We start from the raw sequence: 21,413 nt of genomic DNA, 5'->3' as shown, positions 1-21,413 counted from the left end.
ACTGCCAAGAAAGAGTTAGTTTAACTCTTTGCTGGAGTCTATTCAATGGTCATGCATGTCCCATGGAGTTTATTTCAAAGACCAAAATTAGCTGGGTAGGGAATAACAGGTTAGGAACTGGTCATACACTTTCAAGGTTATTGGGTTGAATCCCAGGTTGGGTACTGCCATTGTATCCTTGAGAATGGTGCTCGACCCAAATTGTTTCAATTGCAGCCATCCAGCTGTATAATTGGATTACACATGCATGGATAAAAATGCATGCTATAAAGCGGAAAAAAATACAACAAGCCAAGGTTGTAATGTGTTTCAAAAAAGCTTAACTTAAGCTGTGACAAAACCTGGCTTACATATGGAAGCCCAAGCTAAAGACCTGACCTGAAGCTTGTGAGTATCCGTTTCTCACTGCTTCCAGATGCCAGATACCCATAATCTCATCTCAGCACGAACAAATAAAACAAAACCCACACGACACCTCAAACAATAAAAGTTTATATTCCAATATAATAAATCACCTCTGGAGCTGACTTGATGTGAGATGTCAGGGATGCTCGCCTGCAGTTTTTAAGAATTTACCTCAGAATTTATTTTATTTTTTCTGCGCAGTGGTGCGTTTTTTTTTTTTAAATTTTTTTTTACAGCTTACGCCTGCAATGTCATGTGACTCACTTAATGTGAAATGCCATTTGCGCTCTAGAGTGATTCTCTCAGCCTCAGGCTACCAAGCAGTATCTTGGTGCTCGATACTGTATATAAAATGGCTCCTTTTTAAATCTCAGTTCAAAATGTTAATTTTTGGTTGTGCTCTCCTGTGTGCTGTCGTGTGTACTTCTGACTGAACTGTGCTGGGCCTTTAGATTTGCTATCTGTTTTTAATTGTTTTCGGTGTAAAGTGTGGCATTTAACAAAAAACATTTTTAATTTAGTAACTGATAGAACTTTAAATCTCAAATTAACAGTCTTGCGTCTAGGACTGTAAATGAATGAAACGTTTTATTGAACACAATAAAAATGTACTGCTGTTTTTGGTTTGATTATGCTGCTCTGTCAGAAACTTTCTCCCTGCTGATTTCTTTTTTTTTTTTATTACAGATGAAAAAAGTGTGACTCCTGTCTGTTCGATGCTTAAATTTTGCACCTGTGATAATGAAGGCAATCTGTGTATCATATAATTACGAATCAGACAAAACAGGTAATTGCTGAGATTACTTCTGGATCCATAGCCTGTTCGGTTCACCGATCAGTCCATAACTCAATGGGACGCATCTCTGAAGTTCCACTTTCTAACTTGCTTCAAATCACTGGATGCTTCACATCACTTTGGTAACATTCTTTTAAATGTGCCATTTTGTGAGGAGTGGATGCTAAAAGAACAGATTTTATTTATGACAATATCGTGAGTCGGCCAAAAATGTTTTTTGTGTGTAGGAGGCTGGGCGAAATATGCATTCATTAGAAATATACTGAATATGTTTCATGCCGCGAAATCTTAAATTCATAAACTCAAAACACTGCTATGTGAAACATCCAAATTGACGTTGGGCATGGTTTAATCTCATTAACTAAATTTATGCACGTTTTGATATTTCTGGCCGACTAACTGAAGTAACAGACTTTTTTTTTTTTTGCCGATGCTCCAGAGGATTTCTAGCTGTTTGGAAGCGCAAGAAATTAGCAGGGGGGGCAAGCCACCTTTGTTTTGACAGTTTGAAAGTCGTTTCAGCTGACCGGTTCAAACCCAGTCCCACGCATCCATTTACGACACTTGCATGACAATTATTATGTCATAATTTTAATTATGGGTGACGTAGCATTTCGTGACTCCTTGGGTACATGGGTTAGAAGTACGATATGCAGAAATGTTAATCTGGGCTACTTCAGATAAGGTAAAGCAATTTAGAGGAGCTATTCTCACAGCCGATAGTGCGTCCTCTGAAAGTGTCAGGATGCGTGAATGACTCCAGTAACATCAGTCATGGCGAGACCAGGAGATAACGCACCAGGCTGAGCCGCCTCCGATATTGAAATACAAAGAAGGATGAACGCAGAGCAGGCAGCCATTAATCTACCCCCCCCCCCACCTTGTCTACCCAATCCCCCCCTTTCGGCCAAAAAAAAAAACAACAACAGCAGCTTCAATAAAATGCCCACACCTGCACAGGGATCAGGAATCCTGATCCTGGACCCCGAGGGAAAAAGAATTTGAGAGGAATTCTGTTTTTAAACGGCTTTATTGCCGGCGCTGAATTAAGCCACATCTGGCTCTGCCTGGGGCCTTCGTAACGCGTCGTCGTTTTTATGCACGGTTTCCAAGGAGTCATTCAGCAGGAACTGGTAAAGCAAATTAATCCCCCCCCCCCCCCCTCGACCCCCCACCCCCCTTTTGCTCATTAGCTACGATCAAATTAAGAGAATTTCAGTCCTGATCCTGGGACCACCTGCACCCTCGTGAAATGAAATTCAGCTGTCGGAAATATCATCGCTTGCAGAGATTATGAGGCAAGAGAGCAATAAGGGACCGGGGTTGAAAGGGGTGTTTAAACAAAAACAAAAAAAAAAAACCAATAATTAAAAAAAAGATAAGGAGGTTTGTCGTTAGGTCACCATGTGAGCTCCAACCTTTCTTTTACTTCCGTCCGTCTTCAATGCTTTCTCAGCTCAGGTGGTACCAGCTGGTAATGGAAACAGGAAATTCCCATTCCGTGTTGCTGCCCATGAGTGTTCATGAAGAGCGCTTGAGGGCTGAACATTTATCAACTGAACACATGTATTCGTGATTAAGAATCATAGTGCGCAATAAGATGTCCACTGTTAATTCAACTCTTGCAGAGCACATATGAGCCCAATTGGGCCCACATGCACATTTTACTGACGTGTGAAGTGCCAACACCAACAGCATTGGCCTGATTTACAAAGACCTTCAGCTTGTGCAAAAGCCTTTGGCACATGCAAAACTACTAGCACAATCTATGATTGGTGCAAAAAAAAAAAAAAAAAAAAAAATACCATGACCAATCATTGGTCACGTTATTGGATATGCTTGTGCTGCAAGGTTTTTTTGCACATGCTTAATAAATCAAGTCCTAAGTGTACAGACCAAACCATCTTGTTAGTATAAAGACCTCCAAAGTTTATTTTCAAGCTTAAAGTAGCTTACAGTAGATCCAGCTATGAAATATTGCTAAAAAAAAAAAAAAAGCCTTAGTGATGTGTTAAATAGAAACAGTATGGTAAGCGATGCTTTTTCACAGGACTACCCCAGGACCCCATTAACACTAAAATGAGCCAACAGACTAGAACCCAGCTGGTATCAGTCATGAGTGGGGCTGAGCGAAGGAAGTGTGTGGGGGGGGGGGAGGGAGGTAGTGAAGAAGGATTTGGGGGGCGGGGGGGGGAGGGGGGGGGGGGGAGTAAGCCATGGATCTGTTTTCAGGGGGCCGAAACGTGAGATAAAAGCATCATGACCAATTTATGAACATAAATTTGGTTCGTTTTTTGTTGTTGTTGAAACCCTCCCTCAGCAGATTCTGAAAGCTCCCCAGCTGCCTTTTCCTCTCCTTTGGCCCCTCTCTCTTTCTCAGCTTCACAGCCATCCATGAGGTTATTTAAAATTTTATTCATGACTTTTTAATTTTTATTTAATTTCTTTTTTTTTTTTTTACAAACTGTGCCTGAAAAAGCTGAATATTATAGATTCACCAGCATCAGAACTGAATTACATCGCATTGCGTCGCTCGCATTTAACAGATGCTTATCCAGAGTGAAGTAATGGCGTCCCCCAGGAGTCGCGCACAGAAGTGTCAGGTCTGGCTAACAACGTTTTCACGCTAGCGAGCGCATAAGCAACGTCTCTAAAGCGGCAAGTTAACTCTCATACATCCGCACAGACAATCAAACCGGTCAAATGACATACCCAGGTAGGGTCCCCTTTCACTGGGACAAAAGACTAACCATGTCTGTATTATTGTGCTTCAGCAAGCATCATTACAATGTATTACTAACATTCAGCAGATGCTCTTGTCCAGTGACTTACACAACTTTTTAGAACATTTTTATAGCTTTTTTGCATAGTATCCATTTTTTTTACATCTTTATTTATATTGAAAACATATTTAATATATATATTTTTTATACATATTTAATTATTATTAAATGCGCTTGCTCAAGGGGAAATTAGCAGTGTCCTCATAACATCTGAGTGTAATTATATATTACTGCCCTTATGAGGACATTCCTGTAGTATCTTATAGGTTCATAACCATGGAATCAATTTAAGTTTTCTCAGGTCAGGGATTCACACTGAAAGTGTTGAGATTGGAACGTTTTTTTTTTTTTTTTCCTCATTTGAAATAAGGGAAAATCACGCAAATCCACAGTAACTGTTGAAGGACAGCTAATTTCCATATAATAATAACCAAGTGCCAGTGGTCGAGAGGAAAGCAATTGCCTTCGTGTGCATGACTGCACCTTCGTTTTTTTTTTTTGTTTTTTTTTTCCCTCTCCTGAGTCAATTTAATCTCGCCCAGGCCCTTATCAGTAAAGACAAAAAAAAACCAAAAAAAAAAACCATGCATTGCATGATTAGTGAGCCGAGGCTGCTGGTCGAACCCACTTAACATCTGTTTCCAACGTCTTCTCCTCCTCTTCCCCCCTTCTGCCGTAGGGCCGTGTTTGCCAGGCGTGACCGCGTTCCCGTGTTGCCCGCGCCCCGATGTTCGGCGACGTCAGTCAGAAGGAAAACCCCGAAATATCTCGCACGTCGTTTTTTTAACGTTTTTTTTTTTTTTTTTTTTTGAGTGGGATCGCTTTCTCAAAGTACCCAGAAGCCAGCGGGCTACGCTGTTTTCAAAAATGGAGAGTTTTGTGAGCCATTGATTTAAAAAAAAAATTTAAATAAAACTTTTGTTCCGCTTGATATCCTCGCAAATGACTTGGAGTGAGGAGAGGTTTTTGTGAGCATAATGGCTTTGGATTTTAGATTAAATAGAGCACTTTGCTTCCTGAAGGGGGCAGGGGTGGAGGGGGAGGGGGGGGGAGGGGGGTTTGCTGCTTCAGATCTCATTTGAGACGTTGCCATAGCAGTCCTGAGAAAGCAAGACACTTGACTGGCATTGCTATGACACAGACACATTCACTTAAAAGGAAGAATGAAAAGCCTTGTAATAACCCTGGATTATGTGCGGCTGAAGAAGCAGACAGCCAGTATAAACTCCCTGTACATTTATATAACGTTCGGTTTTAATGACACAGAAATTGATTTTACTGGAGGATTTGTGTCGATATTATTCCCTGTCACTGCTGGCCCATAGAGAGGGAGTGGCTAAAGAATTGGCCCGGTGAACTAAACGTGCCAGGCCAACTGTCCACTGTCAACGTAATACACACACACATACACACACACACACACACACACACACACACACACACACACACACACACACATACATACATACATTGGACCAGCTCAACTAATTTTGTTTAAAAGTTCATTAAACCAGCCTATGCAAGTGAAAGCAGAATCCCGCTCTGCATTCGTACCGAGATCACATGCACTCAGGTATTGACGTCACTTCATTGTAAGATCTGCTATTTTTTTTCGCAGCGATGTCAGGACTCGGCTGTGGAAATCTTTCCTTGCTTGTGCCCGTACCTTGTGCCGGAAGCTTCTGTCAGGCGATTGAAGGAGGCGACAGGATGACTGGCAGGTTCCCTGCAGGTGCTTCATACCTGTGTCACCTGAGGACTGCTCACTGTGGACCGCGTACGAGGCCCCAGAATGCAACAGGACGTGTTTGTGTTTATGTATGTGAATATGATTGTGAACGTGAATACGTGTGCATGGAAAGGGTGTGTATATGCAGTATGTGTGAGTGTGTGTGTGTGTGTGTGCACGCACTTACTCATTAGGTAGGCATTTGTGGTCTCTGATGTGATGGTCACATCGCATGAATGTTTGTCTACATTCCCCCACAGAAGATAAGCACAAGCCAAGACTGCAATCAAATGGCCATTTCAAAGTCGTGAGAAAATGGGGGGGTGGGGGTGGGGGCATTAAAACATGTCTTTTGAAAGGAGAAAAATATTTAGGATGGACATGTGGCCATGTGGTGTACGGTGTGTGGGTGTGTGTGTGCGTGCGTGCGTGCGTGAGTGGGTGTGCATGTGTGTGCACGTGTGCATGTCTGTGTATGTATGTGTATGTATGTGTGTGTGTGTGTGTGTGTGTATGCACGTGTATGTATGTGTGCGTGCATGCATGTGTGTGGGCGGGTGTCTGTATGTGTATGTATGTGTGTGTGTGTGTGGGCGTGCGTGTACTGAGTGTGAGTGCACTCCATTTATTTGAAAGCCAATAATGTTATGCTTTTCCCAGCTTCGCCTTCATCTGGCACGGCGGAGTTATGTGGGGCCCACTCGAGCGAGAGACAGCCAGCGCTCCGTCCGACTGCGACGGAGGTTAAACAGCACATCAAAACGCTCTGGGCTCTGGGCTCTGGGCTCTGGGGAAACATGCGACACACGTGTGCATCTGCTGTAGCACGTGTGAAAACAGATGAATTCACATTATGTTTGATATCTACACACACACACACACACACACACACACATAGTCAGTTATGTTTGATGTGTTACACAAAAAAAGAAAATCAAAGAGAGAGGTTTCCCATTGTTTCCTGTATTGGTCCAAACATGGAGGGCGGGGGTCTTTTAATAACGGGACGTGACCTCAGGGGTTCAGGACCTCTGAGCCCCTTACTGAATAAACAGACCTGAGAACGTGGTATGACACAATTCAAAAAGGGTTCAATAATTTGTTATCCCACTGACAAAGGTCAGGATGGCTAATTTTTTGGGTGAACTTGCTTGTCTGAGGCAACATGGTTGCATGTGTTTTGTCTTTAATCTTTACATACGGTAAGCCTTACCCTGACCCCAATATCAGCCATTTTAAGACATAAGATCATAAGACCTCCAAAAAGTGAACCCCCCCCCCCTCTAAAATAAATAAATAAATGAGTGTAGTATTAACCCAAACCTTAGCCCATGGATATAATCAAAATTATGCTTCAACCCTGAGATTAGCTGTATTGCGTACCCTATCCCTAATCCAAGCTGTATAAATACATGACTAGAAGACTTCTGCTAACTTCTGTTAAATGTGTGATTTGTACATTAAGATAGGCAAAAACAATTTTAAAATACTGAAAAAATTAAATATTTGCAGGGAACTGTAGCTGAAGGGACTTGTTACAAAAAAATCGGGTCATCAAAATCAAGAACTAACCCTTGTGTCAACCCTTTCCCTATCTGCAAATCCTAACCCTAATCTTGCCTTAATCCTGAAGATTATCATTTTTATAACCATAAAACTAATCCAAACCAAAATTTATTTTCCCCTGGGTTCCATCTCAAATGCATTATTTTTATATTGAAATTGATGAAAAATGATCTAAATGTCATGAATTCAACAATCAGAATGAAAGCGAACGTGTTATTTATTTAGAAAAAAAATATTTCTCTTCTATGTTTACAGCTATTACCCAAAGCATGCTGGGAGACAGCAACGGCAGTTCCCACACATAGCGACAAGTACTACCAACAAGTAGCCACCACTATAGGATATTAAAGACTCGTAATACCTTCTGGAAATACGTGTAGTAAACCCCAAAGAAGTGGAGATGCAGAAAGAAAGAAAGAAAGAGAGAAACAAAGAAGGAAAGATGGAAGAAAAAGAAAGGCTCTCAGTGGCGAGAGTGATACACCGTGTATTTGTCTGAACAGCAGGCTGGAGTCGGAGACCAGCACACGCTGTTCTAATTAGTCGAGGCAGAGGGATGAAAAAATTGCCTGAATCAACCCCAGTAACCAGATCTCGTCCCTGCACAGTGCTATCTCTTAGATCATGCACTAACTAGCATGGACAGCCACTAACCCCACCTCTCCCACCTGCATGCACACGTGTCCTCCCTTCTGCAGGCCTTCTCAATGGGGGGGGATCCATCACGTACAGAATAAATCCCCTGTTCAGTGTTCCAGGAGATATACTGTAGCTTATCCCTGCCACCAAGGCCATTGCAGACATGCCGGTGCGTTGGAGGGTGGGGTGGGGTGGAGGGGGGGGGGGGGGGGCATATGCTCAAAATATTTAAAAAAAGGAACCAGTGGCAAGCTGAACTGTATACAAAATAGCTGCAGCCAAAAGGGCACTCCTGCTGTCTTGGGGCAGGGGGCATGTGCTTTAGCATATGTTGGTGTTTATGTGAGCATGTGTTAGTCTGCATTAGGTGAGGGGGGCGATGGGGTGGGGTGGGGGGGGTGGGGGTGGGGGGGGGGTAGGTGGTGATTGGGATAGGCGAGCCAACCGGCACCAGAGTCCAGTACAGACACGGGGTGAGATCCAATCAAACTTGCTGCAGGACCAGTGGAGGCTGAACAAGGGGGCAGATCAGATCTGTCCCAAACGAAGAGGGGCTTCACATTCCTGACAGTCGGTTCTCTTAAAAAACGAATTTACGTCAAGCACGGCGTCTGTGGAGGAGGCAGCGTTTTCGGACGGGCGTTTCGTTTTCCCTTTCCAACCGTGAAAGAGGCGACCCTGAGCGCCATTACCAGGGCGGGCACGTTCTGCTCGCATGACAGCACGCCGTCCGCAGAAGCGGAGATGTCATGCGGTGTAATTACGAACCTTTAATCCGGTAAGACCCCGGCACAGTCGCTGGTAATCAGCCCTTCGCCGAGTCTCTAATTGCCACTTGTGTCCAGCTACAACAAACGCCCACTGCTCTGTTTTCACCAGGGGGGGGGGAAAAAAAGGGTTTTCCATTTAACTTCCAACTGTCCTCGAGACCCCAGACTTGGATCGAATCATTCGTAAAATTTGTGATCCGTGCCTCAGAATTGTTCTGACTTCTGCGTTTTAAATGCTCCATCCCATGTGTCGTGTGCATCAAATAAAAGCTCCTCTTACGGCCTGCGTGACCATGGAAACTGGAAGCCAATTCAATAAGACTAATACATTCCAGTGATATAAAGTGAAACAGGATGCAACACATTTTATTAATCTTGTCAGAATGTACCAGAGTCTTAATTTCTTTGCAGTGTGAAAATGATTTCTGTTTTCCTATTTGCCAGGGCACTTGTTCTTAATGTGCTGGCCCTAGTACGCACTTGCAGTTTGTTCAAAGTCCAGTGAGTTCTATATTTCAATTAATTACACAATAAATTGGCACACCAATAAGATGTGCTCTCCACTTAGCATGTCTACAAATGTAAAGAAAAGGTTGCTTGCTTCAGTTTTCTCTGAATCTCTGTCTCTCCCCCTCTTTTTCTAAAAGTGTTTTTCATCTACCACTTTCAGTTCTTCAGTGAAATTTATACGTACTCACCAATTAAATTCAATTCATGCATCACTTCAACATCACTTCATGAAGAAAGAGGCTAAATTAAATGTGCTTTCTTACACGTGAGCGGTATTTATTGCAGGATTATTATAGGATTAAATTAAACCGTATTCTCTCAAACAGAAATTTAATACATTTCAATTGTATTTTTTATATATTGTTGATGGACAAACTTAAATCCCCAATACACAATAAAGATACTTAATATGTCAATTCAATATTGATACCTCCCACCCCCTCCAAAAAAAAAAGAGGGAAAACAAAACAGTGAAAAAGAGAGTTTCACCTTTGGATTTGCAGTGATATTCCTCACTACTGGCTTGCACAATTTAAGCATTGCATAAAAATGTCAGAGAATTCAGTTCACTACAGTACAAACACTAAGGAATGAGTGGGTCAAACCGATCAGTAATCACACTTGGGTATTTCGAAGTGTCCCTACACATTCTGTTGCGTAAAGCCTGCTGAAAAAATACCAGCTGTAAGATATCCACACTGTCATTAAAAATATCTACATCTGTGATCACTAATGTAAGAACAACATGGTTGCAGCTGAACCCCTGACTTCGATTTCTGAACCCCTCTTCTAATTTTAGAGCGTTTTTTTTTTTTTTTCCCCAGATTAGGGTCTTCTCACTGATGCTCTGAAGTGTCCTTCATTCCGCATTAAGTGTCAACAGATAGAAAAAAATGATGAAGAAAAAGAAATATTATTCGGCCACTGTTATGGCAAAATACCCATTTATAATTAAAGGTCTCAAAAGTTAAACTACACTTTCAGTGACAATGTTATAAATATTTTGGATTTGCTTTCCAGAAACACTAACTGCAGATAAGGCCAGTCAAACTACAACCAGATGTGCTTTTGTTTGTGTTCACATTTTCTCAAATTATTTAAAACTTATAAGAGAACAAGCATTTTTTAGAGACAATTTTAGAGAGCGATCCTGCTCAGGTAAAATTCAGGTAAGACATTCCCTAAAATCATCGCGATGACAAACATCATCCACTGTTTGGAGATCTTTCTTGCCCAGTTTGCAGTTGCGCTTCAGTGTTTGTAGGGGGTGCTGCTACTGCACACCAGAAGGGCTAGCGTTCTCCGACAGGGAGGACATGGGAATGGAGGGATGTTTTGAAAGTTTCCACATAACTTTGAGAATCATTGTTCACCCCCAAAAGTTAAGTCCCTGCAGTACCATGAAAGTCCAACTTTGGCTGATTTAGGTCCTCCTCTCCTTACAAACACAATGATAACTATGCGGGAAATATTCTTTTTCGCTGCCATACAGTCTAATCATCAACCATATCAGGTGACACTTCAAAAATCATGCATTGAAGGCATTCATTCCGCACATCACAGAACACACGGCTCAGTGAAGATTTCTATACACATTCTTGCACACGCTCACAAGACTCACACTCCCACACTCATACATATATACATGTAGGAAGTTATGCATTATACATGGACATTTTTCCAATACAAGTGCATCAATCAGAAAGATGTACAAAACTCCATTACAAATAATCTCTGTGAAATATATAGAAATAAAGGCAACAGCCACAAGGCTTCAAACCAATAGAAAAATATTTGGAATTTAAGTAAAACTCAAATGGGTAAAAGCAATATACTAGAAGTCCTCAAATTATTGGTACCAACATTGCCACTGGCAGTTTTTTGACATTTTTTTATTCTCTGAGAATGACCTTATTTAAATGTGCTGTACATCGAGAATCTATAAAAGTACCTTTACGATACACTTAATGGAGCACGGGTTCATAAGTGTACAGAGCAATTGACTTGGCTTTGAGCCAAATAGCGTGGTATCAACTGACGACAGATCGCCCGCAGACCAAAAGTATCAGTGGTTTCCCTAGGAATCACTCTCCTCCTGCAATACATTCCAATGCATGTTGAAGTGGCAGACGACCTGTCCAGGACTCCTTCCTCCCCTCCCCCCATCATCCCCCCCCCCCCCCCCCCCCGCCCCCGTTTAAAAATATAGTTTTATGCGCAGTCTCCACCACCGGCCCTAGGACTGGGCCATCTACACCTTGGCGGCAGCACCGGGGGCCCCTGGCTTGTCATTGGCACCAGAGATCCAGTGGTAGCAGTCTTTATTGTCCTTGTTGCGTGCCCGGGCGGTACAGCGGGTGCAGTAGACAATCCCCAGCACCACCATCACCACCAGAAAGATGCAGAACGGCACCAGGAGGGCAATCAGCAGCCACATGTTGCTCTGCTGTTTGCTGCCGTCGTTGTGGGGGGGGTCGTCAGCGCCAGGCTCCGGAGTGAAGGGGCCCGGGGCCGCCTCGTCCCCGTCTCCTAATCCGTTGTCGAAGATGACCCCGCCCTCCACCTGGGGACCGGAGGTAGGGTACCACGTGGGTGCGGCTTCCCCGTTTTCGAACTGTGAGTGGGAACCTTCCTCGGACTGAGGTTCTGGGGTCTCCTGACGCTCGATGCTCTCCTCTGGAGCCCATGGGGGGAAGGTGTACCCCAATAAGGACCACAAATAATCCTCAGGTGGAGGAGTGGGAGGAGCCGTAGGTCTGGGCGTGGTCTCATCCTCTAACCAGTCAGGAAAAGAAGTAGCACTTGGTGTAGTCACGTGGGCCTGCTGATCCTGATCCACCCAGTCCGGATGGGTCCAGCTTTGCACAATCTCATCAGGTGACCAATCAGGCTTTTCATGTTCATCTAGTACCTCCTCCGGCAAGGTGTGCCCTTGCTGTTCCTCCTGACTGTCCTCTTCCTCCTGTCCATACTGTTCCCTCTGTCTGTCCTGTTCCTCCTGTCTGTCCTGTTCTTCCTGTCTATCCTGTTCTTCCTGTCTGTACTGTTCCTCCTGTCTGTGATGTTCATCCTGTCTATCCTGTTCCTCCTGTCTGTCCTGTTCCCTCTGTCTGTCCTGTTCCTCCTGTCTGTCCTGTTCCTCCTGTCTATCCTGTTCCTCCTGTCTGTGATGTTCATCCTGTCTATCCTGTTCCTCCTGTCTGTCCTGTTCCTCCTGTCTGTACTGTTCCTCTTGTCTGTCCTGTTCCTCCTGTCTGTGATGTTCATCCTGCCTATCCTGCTCCTCCTGTCCATACTGCTCGTCCTGTCTATCCTGTTCCTCCTGCTTAGCTAGCCAGCTGTGCTGCTCCTGCTCATCCTCTTTGACCTGCCCCCTGTGCTCTTCCACAGGCACGTCTGTGGGCCGCGTGAGGTCGGTGGGTTGCCCCTCCAGACGGGGCTGATCAGTCAGCCAGTCCTGAGGTATGGCCTCCGTTGGCCAGTCCCCCTCAGGCAGCTGAGGCGGCTGGTCAGGGAAGTCGGGAGTCTGTGGAGACCGGGAATTTTCCGGAAGGCTGCTAAGCCATGGGAAGGAGGGGGTGGCGGTTGGGGACTCGTCGGCGTTGGGAACGGGCCTGCAGGAGGAGTAGTCCAGCTGCAGCTCGTAGCCCTCCCGACAGTGACACTGGAAGCCGCCGACGTAGTTGACGCACATGTGTTCGCAGGAGCCCGGGATCTGGCACTCGTCGACGTCCTGGCAGCGGGCGGGGTCCTCGGGCAAGGGGAAGAAGCCCAGGTGGCAGTGGCACACGTAGGACCCGGGGCTGTTTTCGCAGGCCTGCTCGCAGGGGTCGTCCAGGCACTCGTCCCTGTCCTGGCACCTGAGCCCGTCGGGTGCCAACCGGTACCCGTGCGGGCACGTGCAGCGGTACCCCTCCGAGGAGGGGAGGCACTCATGCTCGCAGCGGGCATTTTGGCAGGGGTCTAACGGGACGCAGGCGTGCCCGTCCTCCGCCAGCCGAAACTCCGCGTGGCACTCGCAGTAGTAGTGGTCGTCGTCTTCGAAGCAGAGGTGCTGACACCCGCCGTTGCTGTCCTGGCACCAGCGCTTTGGCGGCGGGTCGGTGCAGTAGGGGCCGTCCTGGTGCCACCCCGCGCTCCCGTCCTCTCTCGACAGGCACAGGACCGACTGGTCGCCCTTGTCGCCGTCCAGGCAGGGCACGGTGGCCACGGAGCCGAAGGGGATGTGGGTCAGCCGGGTGCTGAGCAGGTTGAAGGGGGTGCTGTAGAACACGGGCCCGGCCCCGCCCTCCCTCGGGAGCGCCTGGCACATGCCCTTCTCGTAGACGAAGCGGCACAGGAAGCCGTCCACGGGCAGCGAGCAGGAGCCGTCCAGCCACTTGTAGTTGTCCTGCCGCTCGTGGCCGGCGGTGCTGTGGGTCGTGACCACGCAGCGGGGCGCCGAGCAGGTGCTGGGGGAGTCCTCCCGCAGCCAGTTGGTGTACTGCGTGTCCTTGTCGCCCGTGGTCCAGGAGAACCCCCGCAGGGGACTGGCGGCCGAGCACTGCCGCGGCTGCCTCTGGAGCCCGATCCACACCCGCACCTTCGCCCGGGACACCCGCCGCTCGGCGCCCGCCAGCAGCTCCTCCACCTGCGCGGCCTCTGCCGCCCGCTTCATGGTGGCCAGGTTGCCCCCTTTCTCCTTGCAGCTCCGCCAGGCCTCCAGGAAGGTCTTGCGCTGGAAGTAGACCGCGAAGCAGCCGTCCTCGCCGCAGACGCCGTTGCTCTCCGGCAGGCCCTGGCTCCGCACCCCGGGGGTCCACAGGACGTGAAGAGCAGAGAGGAGGACAACAAGGAGCACGGCAGACCCCATAGCACAAGTCCAGTCAGCTCTCGTCTGAACCTCCTTTCTCTCTCTCTCTCTCTCTCTCTGTCTCCCACTCTCTTTCTCTTCTCTGTGTTCGTTCACTTTCGACCGTTGTGTCCGTCTGTGATGGTCTGAGCCCTTCTGATTCCTCGACCTCGAATTCCTCTGAACTTTTCTCGTAAGTTTAGGTCTCTGTTTCTGTCTCTCTCTCTTTCTCTCTCTCTCTCTCACACCTTATTCCTCCTTCCCTGGTCCTGGAGTTCTGCCTCTGAGTTTAGAGCCTGCAGCGTGTTCCCAGAATTTGGAGAGGGAGGGAAGGGAGGGAGGGAGGGAGGCAGGGATGAAGAGAGGGAGGGGAAAATGTATGTTTTGGGAGGAGGAGGGGGTAGGTTACATATGTGTGTGCATGAGAGAGAGAGAGAGAGAGAGAGAGAGAGAGAGATGGGGGGTTGGGGGAGGTGCCCTTGTCAATGTTTCATTCTCAGTGTGTTGTAAGATTTTCCCGAGTCCGTTTATGGCAATAGTTTGGGACTTTGCCACCCAAAACCACCCCCCCTTTCACCATCAACCCCCCCAAGGCAAATCCAGCCATGACACTGTTAGATTGTTGCATTTTTTTCTCCGCTTGTTCTCATCCAAAGAGGAAAAGAGTAAAAAGTGTTTTTTTTTTTTTTTAATCTAGCCTTTCCTCCTGCTTTCTATCTAAAAATGATTAATGATAATTTTTTCCCCTCAGTCATCGTTTTATAATGCGATTCTGTTCTTTACATCATCTCTTAGTTTTTCTTTCACAATATTTTGGCCTTGCAAAATCAGCCTCTGGTCTGTTAGGGTAATAGTTTCCCTCCCACTTTCAGTAGTTTTTGTTCAGTTTTAATGTTCTTTTATTCATGGTTCTTATATTTTAAATATTATTTTCTTGTATGCTTTGTATTAAAATAATAACACATTTGAAGATGAAAACTGAGCTTTTGTTCCAAGAGAAAAAAAAGGGGTAAAATCAGCCAGGCCCTTTTTTAAATGAATTTTGCAGTTCTTTCAATCCACTCCAAGGTTTTGAGTCTGCAGACTTCACCAGATTTACTTGTTTGGCTTTGTTTCCTCAGCAGCAATGAGACTGCAATACCGTTCATCTTTAAAGAGACAGTCTGTCAAGCCCTACTTAAATAAGTGAATATGTCACCAAAATGCATTTGATTTGGTTCTGACACACTAAAGGATCCTACCCTGAGATATGGGTTGAGTGAGTTTTTAAAAGACATAGTTTAAAGGGAGTGGTTTGATGGATGCGCAGTGTCTCTTTGAGCCAATCAAAACTATTGAGGGCTTTGATGATGTCACAATTAAAAGAGGTGCACATAGTGCAATTGATACCGATTTGCCCTGTCTTGTTATTTTAAGGTCAGACTTACATCAATACTTTCATTAATATTTTTTAAAATAATCATCAAAAGCAGCACCAATTTTTTTTTAAATTGGTATTTTAGTAAATGAATACTTTAACAACTGTGATTTATGTTACTCTGCTTGCTCTGCCAACTTAACCAGCTTTGACCAGCTTCGTCCAGCTAGAGACCAGTTTTGACCAGCTAGAGACCAGCTTTGACCAGCCACAGGCCAAAATATGACTTGATAGAAGTGTCGAAAACACAGCTTAAACCATCCTAAACCAGCTCAGATGATCTTAGTGGGAATTTTCAGCAGGTATTTATGCGGGTGGATATTTTGCTGAAGCAGTTTATGTTCAGTACCTTGCTAGCAGTAGTGCCACAGCTGGGAATCAAGCCGGCAATATCGGAGTCACAAGCCTTGGAGTTATTAGTTCAAAAAAGGACATGCAGATTTTTTATTTGTTAAATCAGCTTGCCTTACCTTACATAACCCTAAAGACTGATAATAGATAAGAATAAGAATAAAATGCGCATTCAAAACCATAGTCATAAGTACAATCATAATCGCAATCTGGGCTCAATGCAAATTTTATTTTGGCGACAGGAGAAGGTGGGTGAAGTCAGACGTGAGAGATATTGAATTTTTTTGATTAATGGGGACGGTGGCGGTATCGAGATACCGAACACAAAAGATTAAGGCACGCAGATTGCAGCTGAGGATTCACTGCGGTCGCCACGGCAATGATCCGGTGGGAAAAAAAAAAAACGGCGAGATTTATCGTCGAAAAAAAAACCAGGCGCTGTGTTTCTTTCTACAGCCCAGAGTAACTGACCGGACGTTTAAGGCCTCTGTCTCTCTCAGCACTAGCCCCGGAGACCCGTGGTACGCCCCCCTCCCTCCCGGCTTCTCATTCCTTGGGTTTGATTAAGTTGTTAATTATATTTTTTGCAGGGCTAATGAGGTTGGACAGATTGCGCCTCATCAGATGTCAGGCGCATGCTTTTGGGGGCAGAGCGATACGCCTGGCGTTACACATCCCACCCTGGGAACGCGAACCGCGCGAACTGCCGCATACCCAAAACCACGCGAACGCAGTTAAACGTGTCACAAACATGAAAAACACAGCGGGAGGTGTTGGAGATGGAGCGGATGGGTGGAGGGCAAGCTTCAGTTCGGCCGGGGGGGGGGATTCCTCGGGTCGCCGCGGCAACCGCAGACTACCAGTTGTCCCCTTTTTTACAGAAATGTAATATACTCAAAATGTCCTGAAATTAAATATATATATAACCGAGATATTGGAACACTTCTCAATGAATGGGCATATATGCGGTACAATTTGTTAATGCAATGTAATTACACTGCTCTGAAATACATGTATTACTAAATTTTCAAAAAAAAAGTGTCCAGACGTTTACCATATGAAAAGGGCCATCAATGAGAGAGGCACTTCTCCACCCACGAGCAGTGGCTCCCCTTTAGCACTGAGAGGTGTGCGTAGTGGAATATTTTAGCCTAACAGATGGGAAATGCAGGCACCGCAGCTGCGGCCGTTACAGGTGTGGGTGGCAGAGTGGGCTACCTGCTGTGTAATTCAAACAAGGTTTTCCTTTCATTTCACTGGGAGATGAAACAGTGTGAGGTGCTACGGCAGAACCAGAACCCCTCTGTCTGTACATCTGTTTCCAGTTTCGAGAAGTTTGTTTTTGTTTAAATTGCGATCTTCGAGACAAGGCCCAAGCGATGGGCGATGGCGGGGCTAAAATGTTTAACCGTTCTCTCTTTTTCTGCCGTTGTGTCCCGCGGCTAACATGCTAACGTGCTAACATGCGCTATCGTGCGTCTCCCAACGAAGACCAAGACGGAGAGTCGTAGCGTAGAATTTCGAACTCTACCCAACATTAAAGGTAAGGGGTGGGGGGTTTGGGGGGGGGGGGGTGTAGTTTTATTATGAATAATAAAACCTGCTGATTCCGGCTTCCACTCGGCTGCTTCACCGGTGAGGCGATGGAAATCTCAGCGTGTGTCGGCTGCCGCGGTGGAGAGCGCTGGGGTTTGGGGTAGCCGTGTGAACCCGTTCCAGGGGTTAAAGGGTTAATCTGGTTCGAAGTGGACTGCAGCCAGCACGAGGGCGCTGAGATCAGGAGAACCGAGGAGAGCAGACGAGCATCTGCCCAGCAGCCTGCTCCAGGCCTGTGAAAAGGCCGGGAGACAGCGGATAAATCAGTGTAAGCGCACAGTATAAAGTAGCTGAAAAACCGTGCACGAAAATAAAGAAAGGAAGCTTTCAAGCCACCCTACCCCACCCCCCCCAACACGCCCCACCCAAAGCCCTCCTCCCCAGTAAACTGTACATTAGGCCACATCCTGCTGGGATGAAACAGAGTTAATGGCACTGTGCTGGTCACCAAGCTCTCCCGGGCTCTGCGAGGGGTCCCCGCCCTGTGAGAGCCTTTCAGATCCAATCAGAATCAGATCCTGCTCTGATGGGCGGGGCACGGGGATGGAGTCGGGGGGAAACGTCTGGAGCTAAAGTGAATTTTGGAACGGGGGGGGGAAAACACTTCTGGAATTATGGTTTGAAAATTCGGGAACTGGGCACTCTTCTGAAACACATGAGTCTTTCGTTGCTGCGTTGGGTTTAATTTATTATTTCCGCCTTCAAAAACCCAGAGCCGTTCAAAGTGTCTCCAAAAAAAAGGGACTGTCCATTTGAAACATGGAGAACAATCAGGCGAAGCACTCACCTACTGGAAGAAATACAATATAAAGCAAAAGAGCAAAGACAAACACCACATCCCAGCCCAGTATGAAAACACACAATGATTAATTCTTTGCCTTTCGTTGACGTTGGCTGGCATTCAGCTGGTGCATTGTGGATCTCCTGTCATAGGTGTTCCATCACCTGCAAACACACTTGGGTTCATTACAAACCTAGCCACGCTCAGAACAAATATATATTGTGGATGTACAGCTTAGAGGACAACACTCCTAGCTGTACTGCACATTGTCCAGAATCATAGCACATTCACATTTATCTTAAAAAGTGAATGCAAAGAGATTGATTTTGTTTCAAAGTTATCTTTCCCAACTCCCAATTTTTTTAAGCGGGAAATGTTTTGATAAGAAAAAATAACTAGAGCAAATCCTTGTTTTTTTGCGGGACAAGGAGATGTCTTAAAGCTTGCCCTGCAATAATATAACACTTCAGAGATTAAGGAAAGGAGTCCCAAAATTAAGATTAATGCCTTCTGTTCGCATACCTCTTCAGACAAAGAAAAATTATCAAATGGGGGCATGAGGTTATCTCTCCGGTGAGCTAAAACTGCCTTGTGGCTTCAGCATTGTCCCCTAGCTCTGTAATCAAACCCCCCCTCTGCCCCCTCCCACATCCAAATCCCTGCCCAAACCCAATTTAAAACAGAAACTGTTGCTAATTTTTCCTCTACTTTGGCCTGCAGCCCAGAAACGCTGCCTCCTATCCATCTCCTCTCTTTCTCACCGTAACTTTTCCCCAACGTTCTCTCTCTTCATGTGTGCATTGTGAACTCTCTCTCTCTCTCTCTCTCCCTCTCTCTTTCTCTCTCTCTGACTTCAGCTTGTTCCACTTAGCCTCCTCCCCTGCCCCCAAACCCCCAACCCCCAAACCCCCCACCCCAACAATCAAAGAAACATTCAATATATCTGCTATGTTTGCCGGAAAGAAAACATAGAGCCTCCTCCCCCTCCCCCTCCACCACCTCCTCCTCCTCCTCTTCCTCCTCTTCTCCCATGTTCTTTATGTGCAAGGGAAGTAGTGAAGGGTGGCTCAGAAATCTCCTGGCTCTGACCCTGCTATGAGAATGTTGTTTTGAGATCCCATTGACCCTACTGACCTGCAATCTCCCCCCTACACACACATGCACACACACACATACACACACACACATGCACACACACATGCACACACATGCACACACACACACACACTTACAAACACACACCCCTGCAACAGTTACCCCTTGCTTCCTTACTGCCCTCCAGGCACCTGCGAGAGTTTAAAGGGTTAAAAAGAATGGAAAACACATTCCCAGTTTAACCATTACAAATGATATAACTGCCCCTCCACTGGGGGGGTTGCAGAGGTGCATAGTTTGGGGTACACCGCTGCTGTTAAGAAGGGGATCCAGCACTTCCGAGGGGACAGAGAGGGGAGTCGGCTTCTGCCGCGGCTTACTCGCCAGTGCTGTTTGGATTCAAAACATTGCAGCATTCGCACAGTGTGTGGTGTTTGTGCTCACACAGTTTCACACAAAACATCGCTGACAGAACACGGAATTGGGCGGAGCACAATACAAGGCAAAATATTTACATATTTTTGTTATGTATTAAAGTGCGCCTCAGCAAAAAAATTAAAAAAAACAAAATTGAACTTTTGACTTTAGTTTTGGTTTCAACTGACTAGACAAAACACAGCACCATCCGTCATTTTGAATGTCCAAGTGAATTTAAACCTGCTCCATTTGGAGGCTTTACACTAAAAGCTGATGTCTGTTGATCAGATAAGGGTTCCCTGCCTTTGGGCAAAAAAACTAATTCAATTATAGTGTTTGGCAGTTTGTGTCAAGTAGACAGTATACTCTAAATGACGAAAGAACTTCACAAAAAAGAGAAACACTGGTGAACATGACCCCAAACACCGTTGTCAGTTGGGATGTCACAAGAACCGATACTTCGGCACCAAGTCGATGCCAAAATTCAGAAAACAGTATGGCACTGGTTTTTATTTTTTATTTTTACAGTGTCGGTGGCGCAGATTCCAAACTGGAACCACACTCCGGTCTGACGGACAACAAGCAGAGGAAGATGTTTAGGAAAGCTGGGAAAAGTTGGGAACGCCGACCAACGCGAGAGCCCAAACTGGAACCACACTCCGGTCTGACGGACAACAAGCAGAGGAAGATGTTTAGGAAAGCTGGGAAAAGTTGGGAACGCCGACCAATGCGAGAGCCCAAACTGGAACCACACTCCGGTCTGACGGACAACAAGCAGAGGAAGATGTTTAGGAAAGCTGGGAAAAGTTGGGAACGCCGACCAACGCGAGAGCATAACAGTCGGTGAGACGAGTGAATATAGAACTGATGAACTGCGGCTTCTGCAGCTGGTACAGCACAGTGTGTTTATTTCCTTTTCCCAGGGCAAAGCAATGTATAGTAAACACTCCTCTGATTTCGCCTTGGTAACAATGCCGACACTTGAGCTGCTGAATCCTTCGATTAAATATTCCTTGAATATAGTCTTTTGGAACGACATCACCCACCCCCACCCCCACCCCCAACCAGTGTTTTCCTTCCTCCCGAATTGGAATGTTGGGGTCATTGCCGCGACCCCCGTTGCCAGTTTGGGGGAAGCGTGGACGAGCACATGCTGTCCAGCCGCTGCTGGTTTCTCACGCGCTGGAAGGAGACGCTTCATGTGCAGTTGTGAGCTAGCGTACCGCATCACCCTGTGAGGGGAAGGGGGGGTGGGGGGGGGGGATGCTGGCCACTGTCAGCACTGGCACGGCGTGGGTTCCATATAGACCACAGGGCCAAATCCACGAACTTGAACAGTTAACAGGGCTAACGAGCTACCCTTCACCTAAGTATTCTTTCACAAATATTTATTTGTGGGTTTGCTACATTTTCTTTACACACATGCATTATGGGGGGGGGGGGAGGGATGGGGGGGCAGGAGGAGAGAGACTCACTTATGTTGGTTTATGCAGCTTGTGTACAGTCAGTGAGTGAAAATGAAATGCTATTGGACTAACACATCCATTCCATTACCTTATAGCCACTTAACAGACGTACAAAACTTTTTCTTTTTTTACATAGTAACCATTTCTACAGCTGGGTAATTTAACTGAAGTAATTCAAGTTTAGTACCTTGCTCACCTTAGGTACAAGGGCAATGCTCTACCTGGCGTTTGAGCCTACAACCTTTGGGTTTCAAGCCCAGC

General features: G+C 46.1%; 3 protein-coding genes across 4 annotated transcripts in view; all 3 read right to left on the bottom strand.

Moving 5' to 3' along the window:
* Positions 1–11,394: 11,394 nt before the first annotated feature.
* On the bottom strand, positions 11,395–12,301 carry LOC118222491 (endosialin-like; the record flags this gene model as incomplete). The annotated part of the gene is made up of 1 exon (XM_035408123.1): positions 11,395–12,301. A coding segment is annotated over one exon (852 nt), but the record flags the coding sequence as incomplete, so codon positions are not given.
* A 27-nt stretch (positions 12,302–12,328) lies between these two features.
* cd248a (CD248 molecule, endosialin a) lies at positions 12,329–17,632 on the bottom strand (the record flags this gene model as incomplete). The annotated part of the gene is made up of 2 exons (XM_035408122.1): positions 17,398–17,632; positions 12,329–14,325 (listed from the first exon to the last, which is right to left on the bottom strand). A coding segment is annotated over exon 2 (1,722 nt), but the record flags the coding sequence as incomplete, so codon positions are not given.
* Positions 17,633–17,816: 184 nt separating this feature from the next.
* The window catches only part of LOC118222157 (CAAX prenyl protease 2-like), a 47,819-nt gene continuing 44,222 nt past the window's right edge, over positions 17,817–21,413 (bottom strand). Inside the window, exon 8 of one of the 2 annotated variants that reach the window (XM_035407507.1) lies at positions 17,817–18,338. In XM_035407507.1, the coding sequence (XP_035263398.1) occupies positions 18,295–18,338 (44 nt within the window). In that variant the 3' untranslated portion in view covers positions 17,817–18,294. The remainder of the gene's footprint in view (positions 18,339–21,413) is intronic. The other variant, XM_035407506.1, reaches the window with a different exon arrangement.

This window comes from Anguilla anguilla, chromosome 3 (assembly GCF_013347855.1).
Source record: "Anguilla anguilla isolate fAngAng1 chromosome 3, fAngAng1.pri, whole genome shotgun sequence".
Lineage (NCBI taxonomy): Eukaryota > Metazoa > Chordata > Actinopteri > Anguilliformes > Anguillidae > Anguilla > Anguilla anguilla.
Note: the sequence above shows the minus strand (reverse complement) of the source record. Positions and strands in the feature narration are given on the sequence as shown.